The sequence below is a fragment of the Microtus pennsylvanicus genome, chromosome 8 (assembly GCF_037038515.1).
Source record: "Microtus pennsylvanicus isolate mMicPen1 chromosome 8, mMicPen1.hap1, whole genome shotgun sequence".
Classification (NCBI taxonomy): domain Eukaryota; kingdom Metazoa; phylum Chordata; class Mammalia; order Rodentia; family Cricetidae; genus Microtus; species Microtus pennsylvanicus.
The window spans coordinates 60,106,995-60,132,339 of NC_134586.1; the positions used below are offsets into that span (position 1 = coordinate 60,106,995).

General features: G+C 50.4%; 1 protein-coding gene across 2 annotated transcripts in view; it reads right to left on the reverse strand.

The window, feature by feature from the left end:
• Tgfa (transforming growth factor alpha) overlaps positions 1-25,345 on the reverse strand; it is a 90,866-nt gene that overhangs the window by 51,591 nt on the left and 13,930 nt on the right. For both annotated transcript variants that reach the window (XM_075983616.1, XM_075983615.1), the window contains exon 2: positions 3,754-3,807. In XM_075983616.1, the coding sequence (XP_075839731.1) occupies positions 3,754-3,807 (54 nt within the window). The remainder of the gene's footprint in view (positions 1-3,753; positions 3,808-25,345) is intronic.

Consider the following 25,345-nt stretch of genomic DNA (forward strand, 5'->3'; position numbering starts at 1 on the left):
CTGTTTCAGCTAGTCTAGCTAGCTTGCCCCAGGAATCAGCTGTCTTCCCCTACTAAGTGCTGAGGTTACAGGGAACCACCATTTTATATGTGGGTTCTGAGGATTTGAACTCTGATCTTCACATTTCCATCAAGCCATTTCCCTAGCCCCACCTGTGCATTTAAAATTACCTCTGCATTACTATAATATGCAAAATAATGTATAAATAGCAGCCATATTGTTGCTGTTTTTGTAAACACCTTGGGGAAGCAAGTCTATACATATTCAGTATTTTGCCATTTTTCCAGGTATTTTGAGCCATTTATCCTTTGGCTTTTAAGATGCATAACTTTTGGGGAATATCATTTTAATATTATTTTATATTATTTTTGGAACATTTGTTTAATGATGTAAAGATGTATTGCTTTTGTTTATGCTGCATTTGTTTAACGCTGTGAAGCTGTGATTCTTTGCCTGTCTAAAACACCTGATGGTCTAATAAAGAGCTGAACAGCCAAGAGCAAGGCAGAAGCAAGGATGGGTGGGGCTGGCAGTCAGAGAGAATGAATAGACAGAGAAACAACGAGGAGGAGAAGGAGCTAAAGAACAAGGAGAGGAGTACACTAGGGGCCAGGCCAGCCGCGGAGTAAGAGTGAAAGCAAGACACACAGAAGGAAGAAAAGGCAAAAGCCCAGAGGCAAAAGGTAGTCACGATAATTTAAGAAAAGCTGGCAAGAAACAAGTCAAGTTAAGGTCGGTTATTCCTAAGAATAGGCCCCGTGTGTGATTTATTTGGCAGCTGAATGGTGGGCCCCTTAAAGAGCCCAAAGAATAAAACATTGAACAACACAGAACCTGTGGACATGGAGGGTGAATCTGCTAGGCAATCACAGTGCCACTTCTCAGGGCAGGCCTTACGACATGATCACTGACTGCAATGCTCCCTAGAGCCTGAAGGCATCCTCAGGAGCCCTCCAAGGCCTTTCCGTGTCCACCAGGACAGCCATGTGGAGATTCTCAGGCCATCACTCAGCATGGTCCCACAGATGTGAAACTAATCTAAGCAAACACTTGAGGACTAACCTGCTCAGGAATTTGGAAAGTCTAAAACCAAGTGGGCCCCACACAGGATCCTGGCCTCCTCTCCAAGGTCCCATATTCTCCACTGTTTCACTCAAAGTAAATGCCAGTGAAGCCTTTACTGATGAAACTCAGTTTCCCAGACCTCTGCCACCCTCTGTCCTTCATAACTGGTGATCTAAGAGAAAGTAACAAAATGAGATCTTACCAAGAAAGCCAAGGGCAACTGCTCTAATGGCATGGATGCTTCCGCCAAAAAAAAAAAAAAAAAAAAGAAGAAGAAGAAGAAAAGAAAAAGGACAAACCCTGTGTTCTGCCAAACTGGGGTCCCACCCTTGATGGCACTTGGAGCCTGCAATTTTCTCTCTCCACAATTCTCTGTAATACTGGGGCTTCGCCCTAGGTCTGCCAGAGGCCCTTGTGGCATGCTTGTCCCTCAGGGATGTATTAAACCAAATGTAGGTCCATTGGCTTCTGGTCCCGATCAACAAAGTGGAGAGCTGGGCCCATTTGCTACCATCCTGAAATTCCTCATCCTAACACCTAACAGATGCTTGTGGAATTCAGTATATGAGCCCACTAATACCCAGGGAGGAAAACTTAGATATTGAAGTCACTTAGCATATAAACAAATAAAATTTCTAAAACAGAGTTCACCTGAAAAAAAATATACCTGAATCGGGTAATGTAAGAAAGCACTAACATAATCACTAAAGAAAAAAAAAACACACGTATCAGGCAATATAAGAAAACACCAAAATAATCCCAAATTAACACTGAGGGCTGGGGAGACGGCTCAGCCAATGAGTGCCTACGTCTAATCATGAGGATCTGAGTTCAATCCCTGGAACCCATGCTAAAAAGAAGGAGGCTGCTGAGTGCTTTTAATCCAGTGCTCAGGGGCAGAGGCAGAAGGATCACTGGGGCTCTCTGGCCAGCCAGTCTAGCCTAACTGGGATGCTCCTAACCACTGAGAGACCCTATCTCAGAAAAGACGGATGATGTTTCAAAGGATGAGGTCCAATGCTGCCGTCTGGTCTCCATGAGTATATGAACAAATGCACGCCTATGCAAACATGTACCTGAACGTGCACAGGCACATACCTATGCACACATGTACCTGAATGTGCACAGGCACATTTGAGCCACCCCCACCGTGGAATTTCAGCCCTGGGGATGGCGGAAAGGGGTGGGACAAACCAAGCAGTCCTATAGATGAGGTCACCGCAAAGAAGAGAGAGGGAGGCAGCCCTACTCAGTCACCCAACCTCGGCCTTTGCAGAGGTGACCATGACATAGTCACCACTGTTTGAAATTGACTCCTGGCCTCTTCTCCCGAGTCCCAGGACCCAGGCTCTAGACTGTATAAAACTAAAGAGAGCCAGTCCCACATCTAATCATTCAGCCAACTGAGAGCAGCCAGCGGTCAGACAGGTAGCCACCTCCCTTGTCCCCAGAGGGGATGTTGTTTGGGGCCTTCTGTACAATGCAGTGTGGCCTCTGTTCTGGCCTGCCATCCTGAGCCTCCATGGGTGCTCAGCCATTATAGAGTCCGGGCAGCATAGCAGGGGGTTCACTTGCTTTGGGGGCCTCTGTGTGAGAAGGGTTGGGCACATTCCCTCAGAAGGAAATCCAGAAGGGAAAGTGGGAACTGGGGCATCAGAGGGGGGATAGTCTGTCATTCTCTGGCTGAATGATCAGGTCTGCCAAGGGAGCCTACAGCGCCTCGAAGAGGCTCAGCAGGAGCCACTCCAGGGCTCAGAGGGAGCAGACTCATGTCACCAGACTCTCTTTGTCTGTGTAAATAGACTCGAAGAGGTAACACAGTCAAGAGCATCCTTCCCACTGACCCACCTCAGCATTCTCCACCATCCCAACCTGTCTCAACCGAGTGGCCCAGTAGCTGGCGGGGCTGACCCAGCCCCGAAGCCTGCATGCTTCAGGTGCACAGTTTGCTTTAGAAGAGTGCGAGGCAGGGCCACATGCCAGCATCTTAGCCTCATGGAACGGCCTGGAGGCACCGCCTGGCCTCACGTCCAAGTTCCCTCAAGGCCAGGCTGTGAATGTTGCTATGGCATCTGGTACTTGCCAGATGGCTTAGTGAGTAAATGCCTGTCACACAAACAAGAGTACCTAATAAATGCACACTCCTGTGTCCCAACATACAGGAAAAGCAGGAATCAAAATCATGAAGACAACCATTACCACATACAAACAGAAGCGACTAGCTAGGAGCCCATGAAACAGAAGGGGCTTCTCTTGGATATTGAGATGGTGAGGGCTTTGTCTCCTAACTCTCAGAAGTACTGAGAGAGACAGAGGAGATAGGCGGGAGGTTGGGGGGGTGTTGGAGAATAAATAAGCAACGATCATTGGGCAGGAATGGAGAGGAGCTTCGGAAACCCAATCATCACATGGTTGGTAAAGTATGGACAGCTTCAAGCTCTGGGGTCCTGCATGCCCATTTCACATGCCACACTGGCTGTCTAGCAGGTGAAGGGTTCTGTGAATGGGCTGCCCCTGAGGGGATTGCACAGCACCCTTGGGCCATGGTGAAGCCTTCTAGTAGGCTCCCCTCTTCCTGCCTGGAGGAGATGCAGAAGGTTCAAGGACAGGCGAGTGTCCCAGGGAGAGGGTTCTCCAGAAGTGAGGCAGGATCCACACCCCATGCACACCCAGGGAGGATGGACTCACCGCTCAAGGGGTATGTGCTGTTCTCCAGAGCCTGGCACACAGCTAACACGAAACCTGTGGGGGAAGCAGAGAGGGCAGGTAAGTGTCACCTCAGAAAAGAACTTCTTTGGGGATCAGGCAAAGACTTCAGAATTTTACTAAGGGGCCGACAAGTGTGTCTGGCTACCTTCTTTGAGGGGCTCAGTGCAAAATGGAAGCAGGGCCCCTTGTGCCAAGACCAGGGGAAATACGTTCACGGTTGGAGGTGCACAGGGGGCTAGCAATAGTGTTCTCCTCTGGCTGCAGTTTCTCCCCACTTGCTGCAGAGTTTTCTGTCTGCTGGGTGTGAGGGTACTCACAGATTGGGTTCAGCCCCCCCCATATTCACACAGGGGCAGATAGGCTTCCCTCTAAGCAGTAACTGAAGCAATGCACTGAGACATAGCTGGGGTCTAGTAAGGAACTCTGCTTCCCCAGGACCGGCTGCCCCCAGCCAAGGAGGATGGTGACCCCAAGAGCATTGCACCACCGCAGTCGGGATGTGTGAGGAGCCTGGCTGAGGACAGTGGGGAGAACTGTCACTGCACTCTTCTTTGATAGGTCACGGGTGCGTTCAGGTATGTCAAGGCCTCAATAGGTGCTGAGCATGGGAGGGCCAAAGACCCATGGACGGAAACCCCATGATGGCAGCACGCAGGACCCTGGGAGCCAAGACTCCCTTTGACTTCCCTCACAAGACACAGACGCCAAGACTACACAGCAAGGCACACGTGCAGGGCCTCTCTGTGATCTGTAAAGCTACCTCTGCCATAGGTGATCCCCATGAGCCCTCATGTTATGGTGGTGGACGTTTCTAGAAACAGAGCAGTGAGTTCTTGTAAAGAAGAAAGCTCTTGTGAGTTTTGCCATCATCATGAATTAACTTCCCTGATCTGAAAGGCAAAGAGATGGCTCAGGCAGCCCTCCAGAGGAGGCTGGGCCTCAGTCAGACTATTTTAGAAGACTGATTCCCTAAGCCACTGCAGAAATCAAGTTAGATCTTTTCTGCCCTTCTAACATAGCACAGGACCCACGTGACCTCTGAGGTCCAAGAGTGGGCCCCCGTTTCTCAGAGGAGGTGTTCCCTTTCTACACATGTTCATAGGATTCCCTAGACACATTTCAAAGGGACATCTGCCACGTTCACACCCAGGGTTCCATTCCTGCCAGAGCCATAAAAAGCTAGGGGTTGTACCCTCAAACTGTGGGACAGTCACGTCCTGATGCTGTGGCCACTGCCACAAACCACTCTGGGCTGAAGTCAGTCAGTGACCCGTAATCAGTCAAGGCTGACACGGAGGTGCCTGGCATACCTCAGGACAGGGAGCATGACCAGCCTGTCAGCAACTGTCCCCAAACCACTGAGTGATCCTTATGTCTCCTCCCTGCCTGAACCCTGCCTGTCAGGGCGAATAGCACAAGCCCAGCACTGAGTCTGGCCCTGCCAGCCTCTGGAGGAAAGACAGGAGATGGGGTGTGCTCTGGGGCCCGTCCCTCACCTGGCACAAAGCCCCTTCTCCTTCTCACCTGCCAGCTGCCAATTGCCAAACTCATGAAGGCATTTCAGGAAGTAATTAATGGCCACAAAGTACGCGTGTTCCTCTGAGGAACTAACAACATGTTGTTTCTCTTCATGATTCTAGAACGGTGAGAATCCTAGCCACCTTCTGTCCCCCATTTCTCATGATGCCTTGACATTCCTCTAGCCGCTATGGGCCTGGGCCAGGCAGAAGAGGCTCAGCCTCTCTTCTCAGGTGCGGTGCCATGGTTCCACAACCTGCGCAGGTTTCTGCAGACATTCTCATCTCATTCTTATTGTGACCCTAGACGCAAGTTCCTGCCAGTCCCCCTGCCTGTGGGGATGCCCAGAACACAGAGGCTTAAAGATTCAGAAATCTGCCCAAACTTCTGTGCTGCATTGAAACTTGAGTCTTCCTACTTGCAATGTTCAGACACTGCTGAGTGAATGCCCTGGCTGGTCACGGCACACCAGCTGGGATGTTTCCACCTGTACGACCCTCTTGGTTTAACCCACAGACTTGGCAGGCCTGCAGAGCCTACAGCCTCATCTCCTGGGACTTTTCTCCTTGCCCTCAGTTTCCCCACAAGCCAGACCCGAGCTGTTTCATCTGCGTACCCTGGGGAGCCAGAAGCCCCCGTACATATGGCCTGGTGTCTGAAGGCCTTCTAAGAACGTGTGGCCTTGACAGACACGAGGCTCTGAGAAGCCAAGGGGCCACCACAGAGCTGGCTGTCACCGCCAGAGCTCAGAAAGATACAGTCCAGGCTGAGGCTCAGCAGCAGGCGGGAGCCCTAAGTTCCTCTAGGCTGAGTATCAAAGCCACCTGGCACCGGTCCTGGGGATGGGAAGGCTGGCTGTAGGGCCACCCAGCCAGCTCTCCTCCCTCAGGGACAGGAATCCTTTCAAGGCTGTTCTGTCAGGTTCTCGTTCTCAGTCTGTCTAACTAGCTCCAGAGTGGGAAACCCCGACCGCAGTCTTCAAAAAGAAAAGGAGGGCAGAGGATGGTATTGAGAGAAAAGCCACACATAACGGAAGTGTTTCCTCAGGGAAGCCTGGTCTCTGTTCCCAGCACAGACCTGGGACCCAGGGCTTGCCCTCAAGGAAGGGTGAACTCACCATGCTTGTAATTCTGTTGTCTGCCACTCAGAAACTTGTGACAGAGACAAGGTGGTCAACAAAGCTAACCCATGCTTTGGGAGTTTGCAGAATTGTAGCTCTCACCCTCAAGCCTAGCCATGATGGAAAAGTGGGAAATGCCATTGAGAGAGGCGGGGCATTCCTGTTCCCCTGGGTCCCAGAACAGGGGCATCCATGCTTCAGCCCCACTCCTGAGATAGACAGTCTGGACAGGAACCCAAGCTGGGCTTTCTGTCTGAGACAGGACCCTCTGTCTTCAACTGCCATCACTTGGCAATCACCTCTTATGGAAGCATTTGGCTGTAGTACTCAGGCCTGAGAGGGGCATCTTCTGGCTCCTGGCCGCACCAGTTGAGGTGAGTGTGTCCTGCCCTGGCCTCTGTTGTAGCCCGTGTTTGCTCCTAGCTCCTGTCTCTTGCACTGATTGCTCGGGGAGAACCTAGCAAGAGCTCCACATCTTGTGTTTGGAACTCTATGCCTGGGTTTAGAGGAAGGACAAGATTGGGCCAAGTTCTGCATCAAGGAAAGATGGGGAGGTGGATCATGGTCACGGCAGGTGCTTTTGGGAGCTGATGCCGTGGGTTCAACAACAGCACAGGGGAGGGGTGGGCAGGAGCTGCCCTAGGGTGGGACAGAGGGATGCATGAGCACTTGGGGGGCACTGTTAGTCTCCCCTTCTTACTCTCTATCTCACTGGAGGTGGAAAACCATGAGGAAAAGATGAGGAACCAAGGAGGAAGGTGAGTAGCCTCCTCTGGGACCCTGCAGCTTGGCACCAGGTCTGTAGGGCTCCCGGTGGCACAAGAATACCTGTGAATGGGTAACCAGGATCCTAGGCCCTGTTGGCACAGACCCACAAATTCCCCAGGAGAGACGAACTTCCCTGTCTCCCCTGGGAAGAGGTGTCAGCTTACACTTGGCTCTGCTCCCAGAGGTGCTATGCACAAGCTCCCGAGGACACCAGGCAAAGCTGCAGAGGAACCTTGGAGGAACTGGCCAGACAGGACAGGGAGAAGTCTGGGGACAGTGAGGTAAGGTGTTTGGAAAGACAAGAGACCCAGGAATGAGTCACTAGACAGATGGCCCCATGGGACACAAGGCTCTTCCCGCAGCCACCCTAGCTCCAGAGTAATCTTTCAGAATCAGGCTGGGCCTTGATATCCGGGAAGAGAATTTGGTGGGGAACTCACTGGCAAAGGTCAGTGCTGTGTCAGGCGATGGGTCCTGATGCAGAATGCAACTGGAGTTATGGATGGCTGTGAGCTCCCATGTGGGTCCCAGGGCTGAAAGCCTGATCTTCCGGAAGAGCAACAAGTGCTCTCTCTGTACGGCCTGGTTTTGTGTCAACCTGACACAGGCTGGAGTCCTCAGAGAGGAAGGAACCTCAGTTGAGGAAGTGCCTCCATGAGATCCAGCTGTGAGGCGTTTTCTCAAGTGCTCAATGGGGCGGGGGTGGGGGAAGCACTGGTGAGTGGGGCCATTTCTAGGCTGGAGGTCCTGGGTTCCATAAGAAAGCAGGCAGAGCAAGCCAGGGGAAGCAACCCAGTAGTAAGCAGCTTCCTTCTGTGGCCCTCCATCAGCTTCTGCCTCCGGGTTCCTGCCCTGTTTGAGTTCCTGTCCTGACTTTCTTTAGTGGTGAACAGCAATGTGGAAGTGGAAGCTGAATAAACCCATACACCCCCCCCCCCAACTTGCTTTTGGGTCCTGGTGTTTTGTCAGAGCAGTAGAAACCCTGACTGAGACACCCTCGTCTTTCCAGTCCCTTATTAATTTGTATGAACACAGGGCCTTTTCCTGGCCTGGAGCTCCAGTGAGTCCCTTGGAGCCTGACTCCACCTTCCTATGCTAGGATTACAAGCACAGGTCATCAGATCTGGCTTTGTTCTAGGGGTTGAACTCAGGGCCTTATACTTGCAGGGCAACCATTTTAATGATCAAGCAATCTCCCCAGCCCAATATATATAGATTTTTTTTTTAATTTTGGAATTTTATTTGGGAATATTTGTATGTAAACTCTGAGATATTTTGGAAACAGGATCAAAGTCTAAACAAAAAATTAATTTGTTTCATATATATACATGAAATACATACATATATATATATATATATATTCATAGGATATGAATATATATCCTATGAATAGACTCAGTGTCTTGGGGCTCAGTAATTTTAGGGTACCTGCCTGATGATTGTGACCCACTCCAGAAGGTCAGATGTGGAATCTTCTGCTTGAAGCCTCATGTGGGCACTTAAAACACTGTGGATTTTGGATTGTAGGTTTACAGCCTGTATGATGCTCCTATTTTGGAGGTAAGAAGACATGCCAGCAGAACACCAGCCTGTGGGCTCCACCCCAAACACTACATAAAACCAGGTATGTAGCCCCCAAACTCAGGAAGTTGAGGTGAGAGCATTAGAAGTTCAAGGCCATCTTCAGTTACATGGAGAATTCTAGCACAGATGGGCCACTTGAGACTGTAACTCAAAAGAAAAACCAAAAAATAAAAACATCACCCCCCAAAACACCAATACCCCTTTCCCTTTCAGCTAAAGTCAGGCACGCTCAGAATGGGGAATACAGGCAGACAGGAGACCAGAGTCTAGGTTTGTTTAGGACCTTGTTTTCTTCAGCAAGTCCTTCTCCTCTCCCTCTCCTCCCTTTCTCCCTCTTCCTTCTTTTCTACCTCATATTTCAGGCAGGTCTTGAATTCACAGCAATCTTCCTGTCTCAGCCTCCTGAGAGCTGGGATTACAAGCTTGTACCACCATGCCTGGGCCAGTTACATCTTTTTCAATCTTGGACTGTCTCTTTAGGGGGCACAGCTGGTTGAGATTGGCCGAGTCTGCAGTTTACAGGCAGCTACGAAGACAGAGGGCCGTCTACCTTCAAAGTTGGCTAGCTGGGGACAACTGACCATGTTTTGACTCCTTCTGAGTAAGTCCACAGCCTGGAATTGGGGACCAGGCATAATGACTACCTGTACACAGCCTCAGCAAGGGGTGCTTTAATAGAAATTATCGGGCTTTGGAGGAGATATCAGGTCGGTGTACTTCCCACTTCTGTATCTTCAGTACAGACTCGATGGCTTGAGAATCTATCCAGCGGTCTCAAGAGAGTCAGCGACCTTGGGTCCCTCGGCTGCCTGTTCTACTCTCCTCTGGGGTCCCTCGAGCAGCTAATTGCGCATTGGCAAGTCTAAGGCACTACCTTCTGGTGACCTGGTGACAGTATGGCATTGGAGTCACAGTTCATCCTCCAGTGTCACTGAAAGTTCACAGCAATTTTCTACATCCTTCTGGATGGAAGGGACCCTTAGGAACAGGGAGATGAAGGACAGCAGAGGGGTTGGGCACAATAGCTCTGCCCCTTCTGAATTCTGACTCATGTGTGCCTTGACTTTGCCACAGAACTGTGTTTGTGCCCAGGAGACTTTGACACACTCTAAGCTCGCTAAGCCTTGAAATCCCTCTGTCAAACAGGAACAGAATCTCCTCACGGGACTATGGCGAAGGTGAAGTGCAGTGGGCATGTCGCTTCCGTACAGCACAATGTGCCTACTGACCTGCTTTGCCAGATTACTGCCTCTTCACCCCACAGAACTCCCCAGGATTCAGAGGAGGAGCAACAGTCCACCCCCCCCCCCCCGCTCTCTCTCAGGATGTCCAGAAAGGACTTCAACAAGGGACTACTTGAGAGCCAGGGTCACTTGGCTAAAGCCCAAGGGTGTTAGGGCACCAATCTTGCTTTTGAGGATTTAAAAGGTCACAGTCTACTTATATTAATGAGTCAAATATTGAGCAAACAACTACATAACAACAACAAGAAGAAGAGGGTCAGATTGGGAGGGAAAGAGAAAGAGAAAAAAGTGCAGGAGGAACTGATGTGGGTGGAAATGGCACAGCAGTTAAGAGCAGGCACTGCCTTCGGAGGCACTGAGTTTGGTTCCCATCACCCAAGTCAGGCGGCTCACAATCTCCTGTAAGTCCAGCTCCAGGGGAACCAATGGTACCTGGGTACCTGCACTCAGGTTTACTCACGCACATAATTTAAGATGTAAGGAAGGAAGGAAGGAAAGAAGGAAGGAAGGAAGGAAGGGAGGGAGGGAGGGAGGGAGGGAGGGAGGAAGGAAGGGAGGGAGGGAGGGAGGAAGGAAGGAAATCTGAGATCTGAGACACACGGGGCAGCGGCGGTGTCTCCACTATCACACTGCAGCAGAGGCCTGTGGTTTGAGCTGCTGAAGTCACCGAGACCATCTCAACACAGCTCTAGCCCCACCCTCCACCAGGGCCTGCTCTCCAAGTCACAAGGTCAAAATTAAACTCCTGTACTCCTCCGCCTCCTCCTGTTCTAAGCTGGACTGAAGACCAGGTCGGCCCCTCCCTCTATTTTGCAATCCAGCCCAAGCCCTTCAACACAATCATCCCCCACACAGACACTTCATCCATCCCTGCATCCCTGGGCTCCCCAGTCCAGGCCTCAGCACCTCTGTAGACAGCACAGCAGATGCCATACTGGTTCTTCTGACAAGGCCTTCCCACCTTCGCTCTGGATGCTGCTACTTGAGAGAGGGCAGAGGAGGCCACAGGCGCACCAGCTCCTTCCCCAACTCACAGCCCAGGCTGGAGCCCTGAGCCAGATTTAAAATACACAGCCTGAAAAGCCAGGCGTGGTGGCGCATGACTGGAGGTCGAAGGAGGATGAAGGTAGTCCTTGGTGACTATGTTGTGAGTTTAAGGCTAGTCTCCTTCACCGCCCCCCGTCACCAGGCCCCATTGGTACTGCACCCGAACACCCGTACCTCCTCTGTTTAGTTTCCACTGACTATCCTAGTGACTACCATGCGTGGGGGTCCTTGCAGCTCTGACCTCTGTGGAGCTGTGGAAGCCTCTTTTCCTTCACTGTAAAAGGCCACAGATTCTGTCTCCTGGACAAAGTCATTGTGACGCAAGAATTAATGGATTTTCCAGAAACCTGGAGGGCACTGAGTGAGAATTTCTTCCCATTTATTTTATTTTAGAGACAGGGTGGGTTTTAATAGTTAAGGTAGCCCAGACCGACCTTCAACTTACTATGTACCAAGGAAGACCATGCATTCCTGATACTCCTGTCTCCATCTCCCTGGTGCTGGGATCTCGGGCTTGCCCCACCACACTCGACTGCTTTTATCGATGGTGCTTAGGCCAGTGGATTGCCAATCACCAGGGTCACAGCTGATACAAGCTTCAGAACAGCACGCTGTGCCCTGAACTACACGTGACTCGTATGTGCACTGTCTTTAACGTGCTGCTCTCTCATCTTGGCTCACCTCACCGCTGTGGAAATCATGTCTGCCTCTCAAAGACCGGCTCACCTGTGGCAAACAATCATGTCTTTTCCGGTTCACTCTTCCTATTCCCTTGTGGCTTTGAGATTGTCCCACTTACCCGTCTGTCCCAGTGGTGTGGTGTTCCCTGTGCCCACTGTCCCCATACTTGGCCTAACGTCTGGCGCCCACTTTGGTTGGACCGAGTTTCTCTAAGAGGTCTGTCTCCCTATTGGGAAGGAAGCTGGAGGTGATGATGGGGAACATGCCAGGGGAGAGGGGTCCAGAAAACTGCCCTTCCCCAGAATTCTCTGCTTAGACTCCTTTCTTCTTACGTTTCTAGATTTTCTTTCTTATTCAGATTTCAGGGGAAATGGAGCACGCTTAGATCCTGACCATTTATTCATTCAAGTGGTGACTGAGCATCTATTACGGTGGCCAATTAGGGGCTGGAGAGATGGGGGACAAAGAGGCCCATTGCTCACAGCCTACAGTCCCTTTCCTGCAGGAAGCCACCCTTCCAGTTTTCAAAGCCATCACAGTGAACTCTAGAAGTGGTTTCTGAAGAAAGAGCTCAAGGGGGAGTAAGGAGATCGACCTGCCCCAGAGAGCTGTGCCTGTCAGCTCTTCCCACCATGTCCCATCTGTCCGTCTGTGCCTGTCTATCTGTCTGTGCCTGTCTGTCTCACTCTTTGCCCCAGCTCAGAGCACTGGGGTTGCAAGCACAGAGCCTGCCTGTCGAATGCCTAGGCTGACCAGCCACAGACAAAACCCATAGTTGGGTTGAAATTCAAATGAATGCACCTGCTACTCAATGGTGTTAGCTTGTCTCATAGCAAGTCATGATGCAGAGGTTCTCCTCTCTCCCCGGGGACCCCCGATCTTCCCAGGGAAGTTTCTCAGCTCAGTTGGACGCCTTTAAGGAGTCCTGAGCATAGCCCATGGAAGCCAGTGGGACCAGTGTGTGCCCAGGGACCCCCACAGAGGGGAGCCACATTGAAGCATCAGTGGAGTTCCTGCCAGGTCCATGAGGCTCTCACTCTTCCTGTTCTTTCTTCCCGATGGCACCCAGCTGGTCCAGGTTGCCTAAACACGCTAGCTCATTTGCTCTCCGTGTTATCCCATCCAGTTTTCCAAGCCCAGCTCAATGCCTGCTTCTTACTCATGCCTGATACTAGGTCCTTTGACCTCCCCAAGCTACCGGCTGCTCTTGACCAGGACCAGCAATGAATCCCACTTGGATCTTACACACGGACCATCTGGGATTCCCAGTTTTTCTCTCCCAGTTTCTCACAGCCCAGACCTCATAGTCTTAGATTTATAAAAGCTACTTAGTAATTTTCTTTCCCTGTGTCAAAGGTCAAGCATGAATGTTTGCCGAGTACTTTGAGATGTTTCCAGTTTAGGTCCTAATTAATAAATGCCTAAAAGTGACATCACAGACATGAGCTGGGCAGAGAGTCGACCCAGTTGCAGGAGGAGGTGGTGAATCCTGACGTGCTGGAAAGCGGCCAGGGTAAATAAACAGTGAGAATCGGCTAACAAGAGAGCCGAAGAGGTGCTTGCAGGAGACCCACCCTGTCCTACTGAGACACTTCCATTCCTAAGGCCACATGTGTGAGCCGAGACATATTGCACTGCCACAGAGACCCCTCCCTCCTTGTTCTGACCCCTCACCCACTCACAAGCACAACTCACTATGCTGCTCACTGGTGCTGGCTGAGGAGAACACACACCTGACAACACAGCTCTGGCTCCATCGGTTACTTGCCAGGATTCAGAGCTGTGTGTGTGTCCTGGGGCAAGGAAGGCCCTTGGCAAGGCCTATCTGCAAGATCTGTGCCATGCCCTTCTCTGCCAGGAGGGAGCCCATCTCTGGATCTGGGATGGGTCCTGAGTCAAGTTTCCTCTTCCTCAGGGGCTCCTCCAGCCACCCCCATCTGAGTTCCTGGAATGGCGAGGTATCAGGGCTGGCTGGGGTCCCCAAATCTTGAGTCACCAACAGACGCTACCAGGGCCGAATGGCAAAGACACTGTGCCAGGCCGAGTGCTCTGAAAGCCCATGCCAGCTGACTGCCATTGAGTCAGACCTCAAGGCGTCTCTGGAAAAAGTCCTAGAAGGATGAGAAAAAGCCTGGGGGAGTGGGCAGACACAGGGTTGGGGCTCAAGTGGTCGAGGTTATAGTACCAACTATGGGGCCCAGGGCCTTGGAGCCTGAAACAGGCAGAGAATGGGGCAGCCTAGAAAGACAGGGAAAGGAGCCCTTCACTCCAGCGTCTAAAGCCCCTCGCCAGGTAAGAAGCAAGTATTCCAGCACAGTGTACACCTGCTGGGAGGCTTTAAGACATCAGTGAGCAGAACAGTGAGCCAGGCTTATGGCCTGAACACGTAGGACTTTGGGCAGGGCCATACTGCTCTTCCATTTTCTGGGAATCTCTAACTAGTCTGTTTGTTTACAGTGGCAATAGCCTACCTTCCCGTAGCTCTATGATCTAGACTTTTCCTGGCGATAGCCTACCTTCCCGTAGCTCTATGATCTAGACTTTTCCTTTATCAAGTGTGATCTTGTCCTCAGCAACCATGTGTGACCTCACTCTGGTTCCTTAGCCACCCTTTGATGATAACAACTTCAAAAACACCCAAATCCTGCATATGGCTATTGTAAAAGCTACGAAAGGGACTCTCTCAGAGAAGCCCACCCCCCACGCTCAGATGTATCTTTTTGTGAGCTTCCTAAAAAATTCTATATTTGAAAATAACTTAAAGCCTCAGTTCTGCTTCATCCTGGCTCACCCTGAAAATCTTTACTATGTCAAAGCCAAGGATCTGGCTTCACCTGCGTGGGAAAATGAAGGGACCTCTTGGGTTGCAAAGAGTGGAACTGTTCTGTGCCCCTGCCGCTACAGACAGAGCACACTTGCTGCCAGCAAATGCGGAAGCTATTTCCAGTCTTCGAGGTCCAACATGGATGGTATGAGTTCCTTCCCCATCTGTGAGGTCCACATCTCAGACTCCCTGGCATGTGGTGGTTCAAACCATCCTTCAATCCTGACACCACCCAACATAACTAGCCTGATGATCGCTTTGAGCCAGCCGGGCATATTTTCTTTTCAGAGGCTATCCCGTGTGTAGCTATCCCACCTGGCCAGGGGCACAGAAGTCCTCAAGGACTGTTTACAATCCTTTTCCCCAAGTAAGCAGCAAACACATTTCTCACCACCGCTGTCCGAGACTCAGAACACCCTGGCACCACCCTGCGGAAGTTTTCGGCCAATACACATGCAAGTATAACTTGGCAGGATTAAGATCAATGCAGTATTAGCCTGGGTATGAAGGCAGCTGGGAGGAAGGGACGATGAGTGAAGTGGCTGACTAGGAAGCATGGTCACAGAGAAGAAGAAGCAGTCCCTAGAAGGTCACCAACTTGTGGGGAGCGCCCTGAAGCTCTGCTGGTTCCACTTTATACTGCACACTGGCAGGGTCCCAGAAGTGAGGAACAGGAACGACCCAGAAGGGAAAGAAAAGGACAGGAGAGAAAAGCTCACGCTGAAAGGAAGAGGGGGGTGGGAGTATATCTGGCTTACTGCCTTTTGCTAGAAGACTCTGACTACCAACCCCCTCCCCTTCCGGCCAGGGCTTCTTCCCGCTAGTGGCAATACCCCCCTCCAGGGTCTTCTGAACCTCACAGGGGGTGGGTTTCATTACTGTGGCAATGACAAGGGCCACTCTTGGTATTTAGTGGGTGGGCCAAGAGTACCAAATTTCTGTAGTGCATGGGACTTTGTTCCTCTTAGGATGCAATTGGTCCTTCTAGACATTCTCAACCCCAAAGGGGAGGATGCCTTCACTTCAGGTCATTCAGCCAGAGCCGTGCCTGAGCAGAAGGAGCCAGCACATAGTAGAAAGGAGCTAGGGACAGTCACATGAGTTGACGAGTACCTACTTCATCAGAGCCTGGCAAATGGTCTCCCAGGGGTTATACTGGGACTATGGGGTTCCCGCCTAGGAGAGCATGGGGCACCTCTGGTCTTCCCAGCATTGACTCTATCCCCTGTCCATCTGTCTGCGCCTGTCTGTCTCACTTTTTTTTTCATGAACCCAAAGCATTTGGGTTTAAGGGCACAAAGCCTGCCCGTGTAGTATTGAGGCTGGCTAGCCACAAACAAAGGCCATTCCAGAGACTATCGGATTCTCAAGGCACATAACATTCTGCTCTGCTGGTCCACGGCCCAGCCTGGGGACCCTGGTGTATTGTCCTCAGGCCACTTGGGTTGTCATGGCCACATGTGGCAACGCCGTTTGGTGCCTTACATGCTCTGACTCACGCTCCCCAAGTCTCACTGTGGACCCTGGAGAGACTGGCAAGGAACTGGGCACACTGCCCACTCAGTTTGGGGACAGACGATGCCGTGTGCCTTTTGTTAATGGTAGTTTAGAACACTGCAAAGGAAACCAGAGTCACAGCTGGAACCCTTCAGGTTATGGAAGACACAGTGGAGGGTGAGGCAGGAACTCCCTGACGCACCACCTCCTTCAGCTTCTGTTGGGAAAGAACAGGGAGAGAAGAAGGAATAGGAACATAGGGTGTTTGCTGAGGAAGATTCAAATCTCATGACAACAGGGAGTTCATGGGGAAAAGGAGGGAAGGAGATAGGATTCCATGTTGAAGCCCAGAGGAGCATGCACAGGCCAAGGGTCTTGGATCATCCCTGTTCGGAGTGCCCTCAAGTTCAGCCTAACAGACAGACCCATCTCAGAGAAGCTGAGGCGATGAGGCCACTCCAGACGACAGCCTGGGCACCTGAGTCCTGCCATGGGGCCAAGCCATAGAGTTGAAAATGAGCCTTCAGCAGAGTGTCTGAGAAGCTGTCCATTAACTGCTAGAACTTAGATACTGCTGCAAAGCCCCTCACAGATGAGAGGTAAATCGTGGTGTGGTCAGAGTGGGGGTATTCTATAGCAGTGAAACAAACAGGTCACGATGCTCTCAAGAGACGGGAGTCTGAATACCATAAGGGTCCAGAAGTAAAAGAAGCTGGGCTGGAAATGGCTGGGAATCCCTACGTGAACCAAGAAAGGCGAGTGTAGGGGTCTGAAATGATCCACGGTGGCTAAGAGGTCAGGAAGGGGAGCAGGAGGCAGGGGACTTGTGAAGCCTTGAACCCACACTGAATGGTGCTTCAGTGGCAGACGGCAATCATCGTTATAAATCTTTCCAAGCTCATGTAACATACAATACCACATGTGAATCTTAACGTCAACTAGGGACTTGTAACTTAAATTTAATTGTAGTTAAACTGACAGTGGAGAGGAGGCTTAGTGCATACTGATCTTACAGAGGACCCGGGTTTGTTTCTTAGCACCCCAGCAGGCAGCTCACAACGGTCTGTAATTCCTTCTCCCTGGGAACCAATGCCTTTTTCTGGTCTCTGAGGGCACTGCGTCCACATGAACATGCGCATGCACACACACAGACACAAGCACAATTAAAAATAAAATAGATCTTTAAAGCAGTTTTAGCTAGACACTACTAACTTGGTAATAATGTGTCGGCATTGGCGTGTCACACACACCAGAAAATGGAAGGAGCAGGAGACACAAGCAAGTGTATGGGAGACCTGGATTCTTGCTCCGTTTTTTTTTACACCTGAAACGCCTCTAAACAATAGCCTGTTAATTTATAAAGCAGACCAAGCAGAAACATCCATTGGCAATGACAGCATGATGGGGGGGTTCCCTCCCTTCTAACTGTCTAGTGGCTCACGTTCAGGCAGAAGGCCCCCCTTTCCAGAAGGCTACAGGCTGAAGAGCTGGGTGGGCTTTTCCAAACGTGCAGAGCCTCTACTGTGCTTCGGGGGGGGGGGGGGCACGAGCATCTTGCACCCCTGGCTCCCTGACTGTGGAGGTGGAGACAGGCCAGCCTATCTATGCCTACATTCTATCTGGCATCCGACAATGAACAAGGCTCGGCCACCTGCTGTCAGTCCTGGGCCACTGAGGCTGTGTTAACAAGCTGCTGCTGTGGGGGAGCCTGGCAACACGCAATGGTAGCTTCAGCTGGTGACTCAGTTCCATTGTCGGGACCACCCATCCTCACACCACGCTTAATCACAGAACATGTCAGCAAGGGGGGAGCAGAGGAAAGCTCCAATCCCTGGGGACAGCGGGCTCAGAAAAGGCATCAGGGATGATAGGGCAGATGTGTGTGCAAGGAGCCTTCCAGAGAAGCCTTCTAGAGGAGAGGCTGATGGACACAGACAGGTACGCTAGAAGCCTTGGATACACCAAGGGAATCCAGCGTCCTGGTCCAGGGTAACAAACCTTGTTCCTGGGGACTCTCATACACATTCCTTTTCAGGGCCTGGCCAGCACTTTTATATCTGTTGTCATTGCCATGTGGTTGAGTGGCCAGTCAACCTCTTGGTCTTCCCGCTACGTGAGAAGGGCTCCTGAGTGGGCACCTTACACGGCCTCTGTCATAATATGAACTATAGCCACGGAAGCATCTGCCACCTTCTCTGCCCTGTGAGATCCCCAGGGACAACCAGGCCAGGTTCCCATTGAACGATGATGCCAACCCAAAGCCTTTTTGGAGGCTCACTCCGAATATCTCCCTGCTTGGTGGTGACCTCATCACCACCATGGGCTGGCATTTGAGACTCAGAGGGAGGACATAGCAAACAGGCCCAGGGCTAACCTGAGGCCCGAGTTCAGTCAGCAGCAAACACACAAGACTCAGAGATGATGCTCTGCCTTGCGTGTCCCTGTGCTAAAGACACAGGCTCTGAAGCAGCCCCCAGGACCATGGGTACCAGTACAGTCTCAAGTTCCTTTTGTACCTTGTGAAATATGCTTGTGGAGAGAAACAGACAGACAGCTGTCCCTACTGATGAAGTGCTAATGTCCTCAAGGGAAAGGAGTCCTTCCCTATAGAGACGGTAGAGTCCGGAGTTCCTTCTGGTAGGAGGCCATCAGAACATTCCTGCTGGTATCACAGGAAGACCTGAGGTCTTATCAATCCAGTCTTGGTACCCAGCATTCTGCCCTTTCCTGCTTCTGACTTTGATGACAGCAAGTACCTGAGAGCATCATGAAGGTGAGAGGTGAGGCCATGCCCTCACAGGCTCTGTGCCCTGTTGGGATACTAGTCTTGTATAGGCAGGAGTACCTCTAAATGGCTCAAGTATTAATTTGGAAACCACCTTTTAAAATATCCAAGTACTGATCAAAAAATAGTAACAAGGCAGGTGTCGTAGTATATTTTTGTCAACTTGACACAAACCTCCACATGTGTGGTAAGAGGTAATTTCAACTGAGGAATTGCTTCCATCAGACTGGCCCGTAGGAATGTCTGGGGAGAATTTTCTTGATTGCTGGTTGATGTGGGAGGGCCCAGCTCACTGTGGGCTGTGTCATCCCTGGACAGGTAGGCCTGGGCTATAGAAGAAGGTATTTGAGCAATATTTGAGGAGCAAGCCAATAAGAAGATTTCCTTCGTCAGCTATGATTGTTTCGGTCTTGAGTTCCTGCCTTGACTTCTCTCAGTGATAGACTATGATCAGGAAGTGTAGGTCAAATAAACCTCTTCCTCCCCAAGTTTTTGTCAGTGTTTCATCATAGCAGCAAAGAAATAAGGAAAACATGAAAAATAAGAAGCATAAATAACAACACTTTCAGTTCTAGAAAATCCATCTTTTTCTCATGCTAGTAAAAATGGACCATAATCTTGAGCAGTAATAGAAATAGGTTGCATGCTTAGAGCCACCTCTATGCTGGATCCCCAGCAGACATTACTAATCAATCCTAGAATTACCACTGAATTCAACTACAGCTCTCAGAGTCATCTAAACAGTTGCTTCTAAGAAACTATTTCCCAGGTGTGCTAAGACAAAACAAAACAAAACAAACAAAACAAAAAATACCCCCATCTGCTGCTATGCTAGTGGTATGAGGGTCAGAGATGGTGGGGTGGGAAGAAGAGGAAGATGAAGAGAGTCTCTGGAGGTAAATGCTGGCCAATAGTGAAATATTACCATGGAAGTTGAGACTAGAAGCAGAAGCAAAGCCACCTGTCCCTCCCATTCTCAGACAGACGTGGTCACCCAGATACCTGTCCGTGTAACTAACTGGAAGAGGATTCTTCTAACCCCGCCCCAACACAGGGGGTTGTTGGGCTGAATATCGATAACCATTCATGCTGACTCCCTGATCTCCCCAAAACAAAGATTTTGAGATAGGAACAAAGCTCTAGAGATCTCTGAAAATAGCTCCTCGGGTGACAATCTGCAGAGATGGAGCAGCACCTGAACGATTTATGCACAAAATGGAAGCGGAGAAAGCAGACTCCGAGCGAGTGAGCAGAACCACTGCTCTGTGCTTTGAAACGACCTTCTTGGAGTCTAAGCATGGCTTTACACAGCAAATGACTCTATCTTCAAGGCCAAGGGGAAGGCCACTGTCCACTTCTGGTCTACCCTCAGCCGAGGCAGAGGTCATCATGGCTCTAGAAAGCATCCTTGGCTAGGCCAGCCCCAGTCCCTGGGGTGGGGGTTGATTGACAACCCCAGGGAAGAAGACTAGACCGGTCAGGATGGGGTGAACTGCCAGTTAGACACCAGGCACACACTGTGCCTTCCTCGTGTAACGAAGTACACACAAGGGAAGGCTTGCATCACATCACATTCGAGGGATAAGAAACGAACCCCACGTGACTGCAATCTAGTTCTCAAGGCTGAGGGTTCAGATAAAAAGGTCTGTCCTTGGACATCCCGTCTCTATCCTTGGCCTGCTCAGGGTGTCTGACTGCAGGCTGCTCTCTGACCTTGGGCATTCCCCCCAGAGGACAGGAGCCAGCAGGAAAGTCGTGTTCTTGATCTTTCGAACTGCACAGCTACGAAGCCAGTGGCTTTCCTTCCTATTGGAAAGTGAGGCTTATTTCCCCAGGCCTTCTCTCCTTCGTACTCAGCAGCCCTGTGCTATGCGGACTCAAAAGTCCCAGCTGAGATGATGAAAGGCTTCAACTCATCAGAGTGGCTCTAGTCCAAATAGTCGAATCTCCCTCCAGGAAGATGTATCAGTCAGGTCAGGGACAAGTGACAGGGTGTGGGTCACTGAGAAATGCATAGACCCAGATGAAGAGCATGGATGTTGGCAGTCATGGGGCAAACCCGCCGAGATGGAGATCCCTGCTCTGGCAGAGTGGCATCTGAGAAGGATGTGTGCTCAGGCTAGACCAGCAGAGTGGGCTCTGTCCACAAGATACCTCTGCAGTAGACCTGGCCTACCTTAACTAAGTGGATAACTTAAAGAGAGATGGTTCTGGAAAATGATGCTCTGATAAGGCCACTTAAGGCCACACTATACAGATCCTTTCTAGTACGAGATGGAAGGTCTTACTACGTAGCCCAGGTTAGCCTTAAACTGATAATGGTCCTTTTTCAGCCTTCCCGCGCTAGGATGACAGGCACGTACAGTACTAGAATCTTAAAGATTGATTGATTGATTGATTTAATGTGTGTCCCAGCCAGTCTGGTGTCAACCTGACACAAGAGTCATCAGAGAGGAAGGAGACTCAGTTGTGGAAATGCATCTATAATGAAATCCAGCTATAAGGCATTTTCTCAATGAGTGATCAATGGGGGAGGGCCCAACCCATGATGGGTGATGCCATCCCTGGGCTGATGGTCCTGGGTTCTATAAGAAGGCAGGCTTAACAAGCCACGGGAAGTAAGCCAGTAAGCAGCACTCCTCCACGGCCTCTGCATCAGCTCCTGCCTCCAGGTTCCTGCCATGTGTGAGTTCCTGTCCCGACTTCCTCCAGTCGTGAACAGTGATGTAGAAGTATAAGCCAAATAAACCCTTTTCTCTCCAACTTGCTTTTTGGTCGTGGTGTTTCGTTGAAGCAATAGAAACCCTGAGACAATGTGCAGGTATGAGATTCATTACTGGCAGGTCCTAATACTTTTCTATGGCTAAGTCTCCAGAAATGGATTACTAGGTCCAAAGATCAATACTTTAAGAAAAATGATTTATTTTTAAATGTGTGTGCGTGCGTGTGTGTGTGCATGCGAGTGCACTGTCTGTGGAAGCCAGAAGAGGGTTTCAGATCCCTCTGGAACTGGAGTTAAGGCCATTATAAGCCACCTGGTGTTGGTGCTCAGAAATCTAAACATCGGCATGTACTCTTGACTGCTGAGCCAGCTCTCTTGTCCCAAGATTCAGATTTTTAAAAACCTTTTAGTTTTTTTCAGACACTTGCTCATTGTGAAGGGGTCCATCCCACCAGTATAATCAATGTGCCAATGTGTACTTAAAAGAAAAAAAAAACAAAGGAAAAACCAAAACCCTAACCACTTTTGAGAAACATTTGTAGAATGCCTTCACGGGGCCCTAACCTGAATCAGATACCGTGGTGTCTGTCTATTCTGATACGCAAAGCCTGTCAAAAAAGGAAAAAGAAAAAAAAATGCACCAGCTGGACCAGGCTCCCGTGTAGGCGTGAGCAGCAAATGTTCCTTTGTTCTCATCGGCTGCTCAAGGCATCAGCAGCGCCTGTGCTTTCAGGGAGTGCAGCATCCCGGGGCTGGGGGTGCAGAGTTTGAAAGGAAGGGCGGCTATTAACACACCTGCTAGGGCAGGTTCTATCTTTAGCTGGGCTGTGAAGGACCGCAGGTGTTCACGTGAAGGTGTTAAAGCTGCTTGGGGGCTTCCAGGATGATTTGAGGAAGCACTGACTAAAGTTCTAGGGGTTGGGGGAGGAGAGGGGAGGCCAGGCCTGCAGCACAAGGCCTGCACGTCACGCCCTGCGAATTTTGTTGCCATTCATGGGTGACAGATTGTACAAACCAGTGGAAGAGAACACCCTTTCAGACAAACACCTTTTGAAAAATTCAGGGTAGAACTGCAAACAGGATCCCACTAACAATTTGACTCTAAGTTCCTGGGCACAATACACACATCCAATGGCACCTCAGGTGAGCCTGCGCCATCTGAACCTGAACTAGCTTGTTTATAGTACTCTGCGGTCTAGAGCTGTGGCAGCTCGCTATCCTTCGGAGCTAGCATGCTGACCTGCAGAGAGGTTGGTCTGACTGGGTGCAAAGGTGGGAATGGCAGCCTGAAAGAAAATCTGACAGCACAGACCAAGGTCAGCCAAACAACGGCCCCTCACACAGGACACACCTCACATATGACCTGGGCTTTGACTGCCACAGCCCTCTATGACAGTCCCCAGCCCCCACAGCCTACAGCGCCCAGCACCTCAGCTTCCACAGCCTTCAACACCCAGTAACTCAGCCTGCACAGCCTACAGTGCCCAGCACCTCAGCCTCCACAGCCTTCAACACCCAGTAACTCAGCCTGCACAGCCTTCAGTGCCCAGTGCCTCAGCCTCCACAGCCTTCAACACCTAGTAACTCAGCCTGCACAGCCTTCAGTGCCCAGTGCCTCAGCCTCCACAGCCTTCAACACCCAGTAACTCAGCCTGCACAGCCTACAGTGCCCAGCACCTCAGCCTCCACAGCCTTCAACACCTAGTAACTCAGACTGCACAGCCTACAGTGCCCAGCACCTCAGCCTCCACAGCCTTCAACACCTAGTAACTCAGCCTGCACAGCCTTCAGTGCCCAGTGCCTCAGCCTGCGTGGCGTCTGGGACTTGATGCAGAGAACTGGAAGTAGATTAGGAGGCAGAACAGCAGATAAGGGTTCTTGATCCAAACCCTGGTTCTGGGTCTGGCACTTGCTGGTTGCAGGAGTTTGAGCAAGTCATCTAACATTTTTGCACCTCGGTCCCCTCATCTATGAAACTGGGGGTCCCACCATGTCTCACAGTACTGCTAGGTGGGGTCATAGGGTTCTGTATGACAGCTAAGGTACTTTGGGGACTTCAGAGGGCAGGTGTTGTCTCCTTAGGTACTCTTGTGACACTCTTCTGAGCCCAAGGTCCATCCTATACCTTATGCTCATTTGTAAAAAGCCCCCATGTCCACTTATGTCGCTTTCTGCAAGACATTTCATGGCTGGGGGCCAGGGCTAGGTCATGGTTCCCTTTGCAACATCACCAAGTCCAGCTCAACACAGTTATATGCCAACTGCACTGATAACCCGTGAGATAACCTGAAGACATGCTTCCCTTGCATCATGGCTGACTGACTGTGTGTTCCTTGTTACCTCACTAGCTCTGTAATATCCCATGGATGAAACAGCTCTGTTGGGTAAATTAAATACCCAGTGGCACATTAGAGTTGGGCCACGACAATCACCAGGGCTGCTTGATCATGTAGATGACCCCACCTGGGGGGGGGGGGAGCAGTGCGAGCCCATTGCTTCCCTTTAATCTGAAGTCCAGAAAAAAAAGGCGATTTAGTTGAAAGGGCTGTTTTGTTTATTTTCCCGGGTTGCACACTATGGGAAAGGGGCCGTTCCCAGGAAGCCACGCTCACGTTACATAACCGGTTGATGTTGTTTTCCTAAGGGTGCGTCTCTCTCTGCTTTCAAGTGGCTCACTGGTGCAGAACTGCTCCGTTATCCCTCTACCTTAACCTGAATAGAGCCTTAGTCCAGGAAGTCGGAATCAAGCCTTTTGTTCTTTTTTTCTTTCTCCACAATAAACATAAAAATATAATAGAGGAGGGAACTCGACTCACTGGAATTCCCAGCCCCTCAATCATCTGAAGGATAAAGTCACACAATCCCTAGTATTGCTGTGCAGAATCTGTGTAGCAAAATTCATGGACTGAAAGAGGGTATAGACGTTACCGTTGGCTGTTGGACACTTCAAAAATCTAGACCAGAAACCAACAAAGACAGTGTTTATCTAAAGACCATCCTCAGTCAGGTTGGAGATGCAGCTCTGTTGACAGAGGGCTTGCCTAACATGGATGAAGTCTTTGCTTGTGTTCCCAGCTCTGAACAAGCCTGCTGTGGAGGTGCTTGCTGTAATCTCAGCATTTGAGAGGGAGGTGGAGGCAGGAGCATCAGAAGTTCAAGCCCACACTCAGCTACGTAACAAATTCAGTGCTAGCCTGGGCTACATGAAATTTTGTCTCAAAAAAAGTTACCATCCATCAATGGATAGAATGAGCATCTTTAGATGCTGCCATATACACAGTATCTTCTCAGCTCATGTGGAACATTCGCCAAGATGGACCACATTCTGAGCCATTAAACACAACCAACGGAAAGGAATGGAAATCATAGTGTGTGCTTTAGACCACACCAAGTGGAACTAGAAGTCAGCAACAGAAACCAGCTAGAGGCTGGAGAGATGGCTCAGTGGTTAAGAGTGCCTGCCGCTCTCGGGGAGGACCCAAGTTCAGCTCCGGGCGCCTGTAACTCCAGCGCCAGGAGATCCTACACTCTAACCTCTGTGGGCATAACACTCATGTGTACACACTCCCATATATTCATAATTAAAAATGATAAAAATAATTTTTAAATAGCTGGAAATCTCCAAATTCCTGGAGCTTGAACAACACGTTCCGAAACAAAGCCTGGGTCAAAGAAGGGCTATGGAGAGGAACGAAGTCGCTTCTGAAGCAAATGGGAACTCGGCTCACTGAAGTCTGTAGGACACAGTGAACGCGGTGCTCAGAGGGAAGGGTGCCTGCAG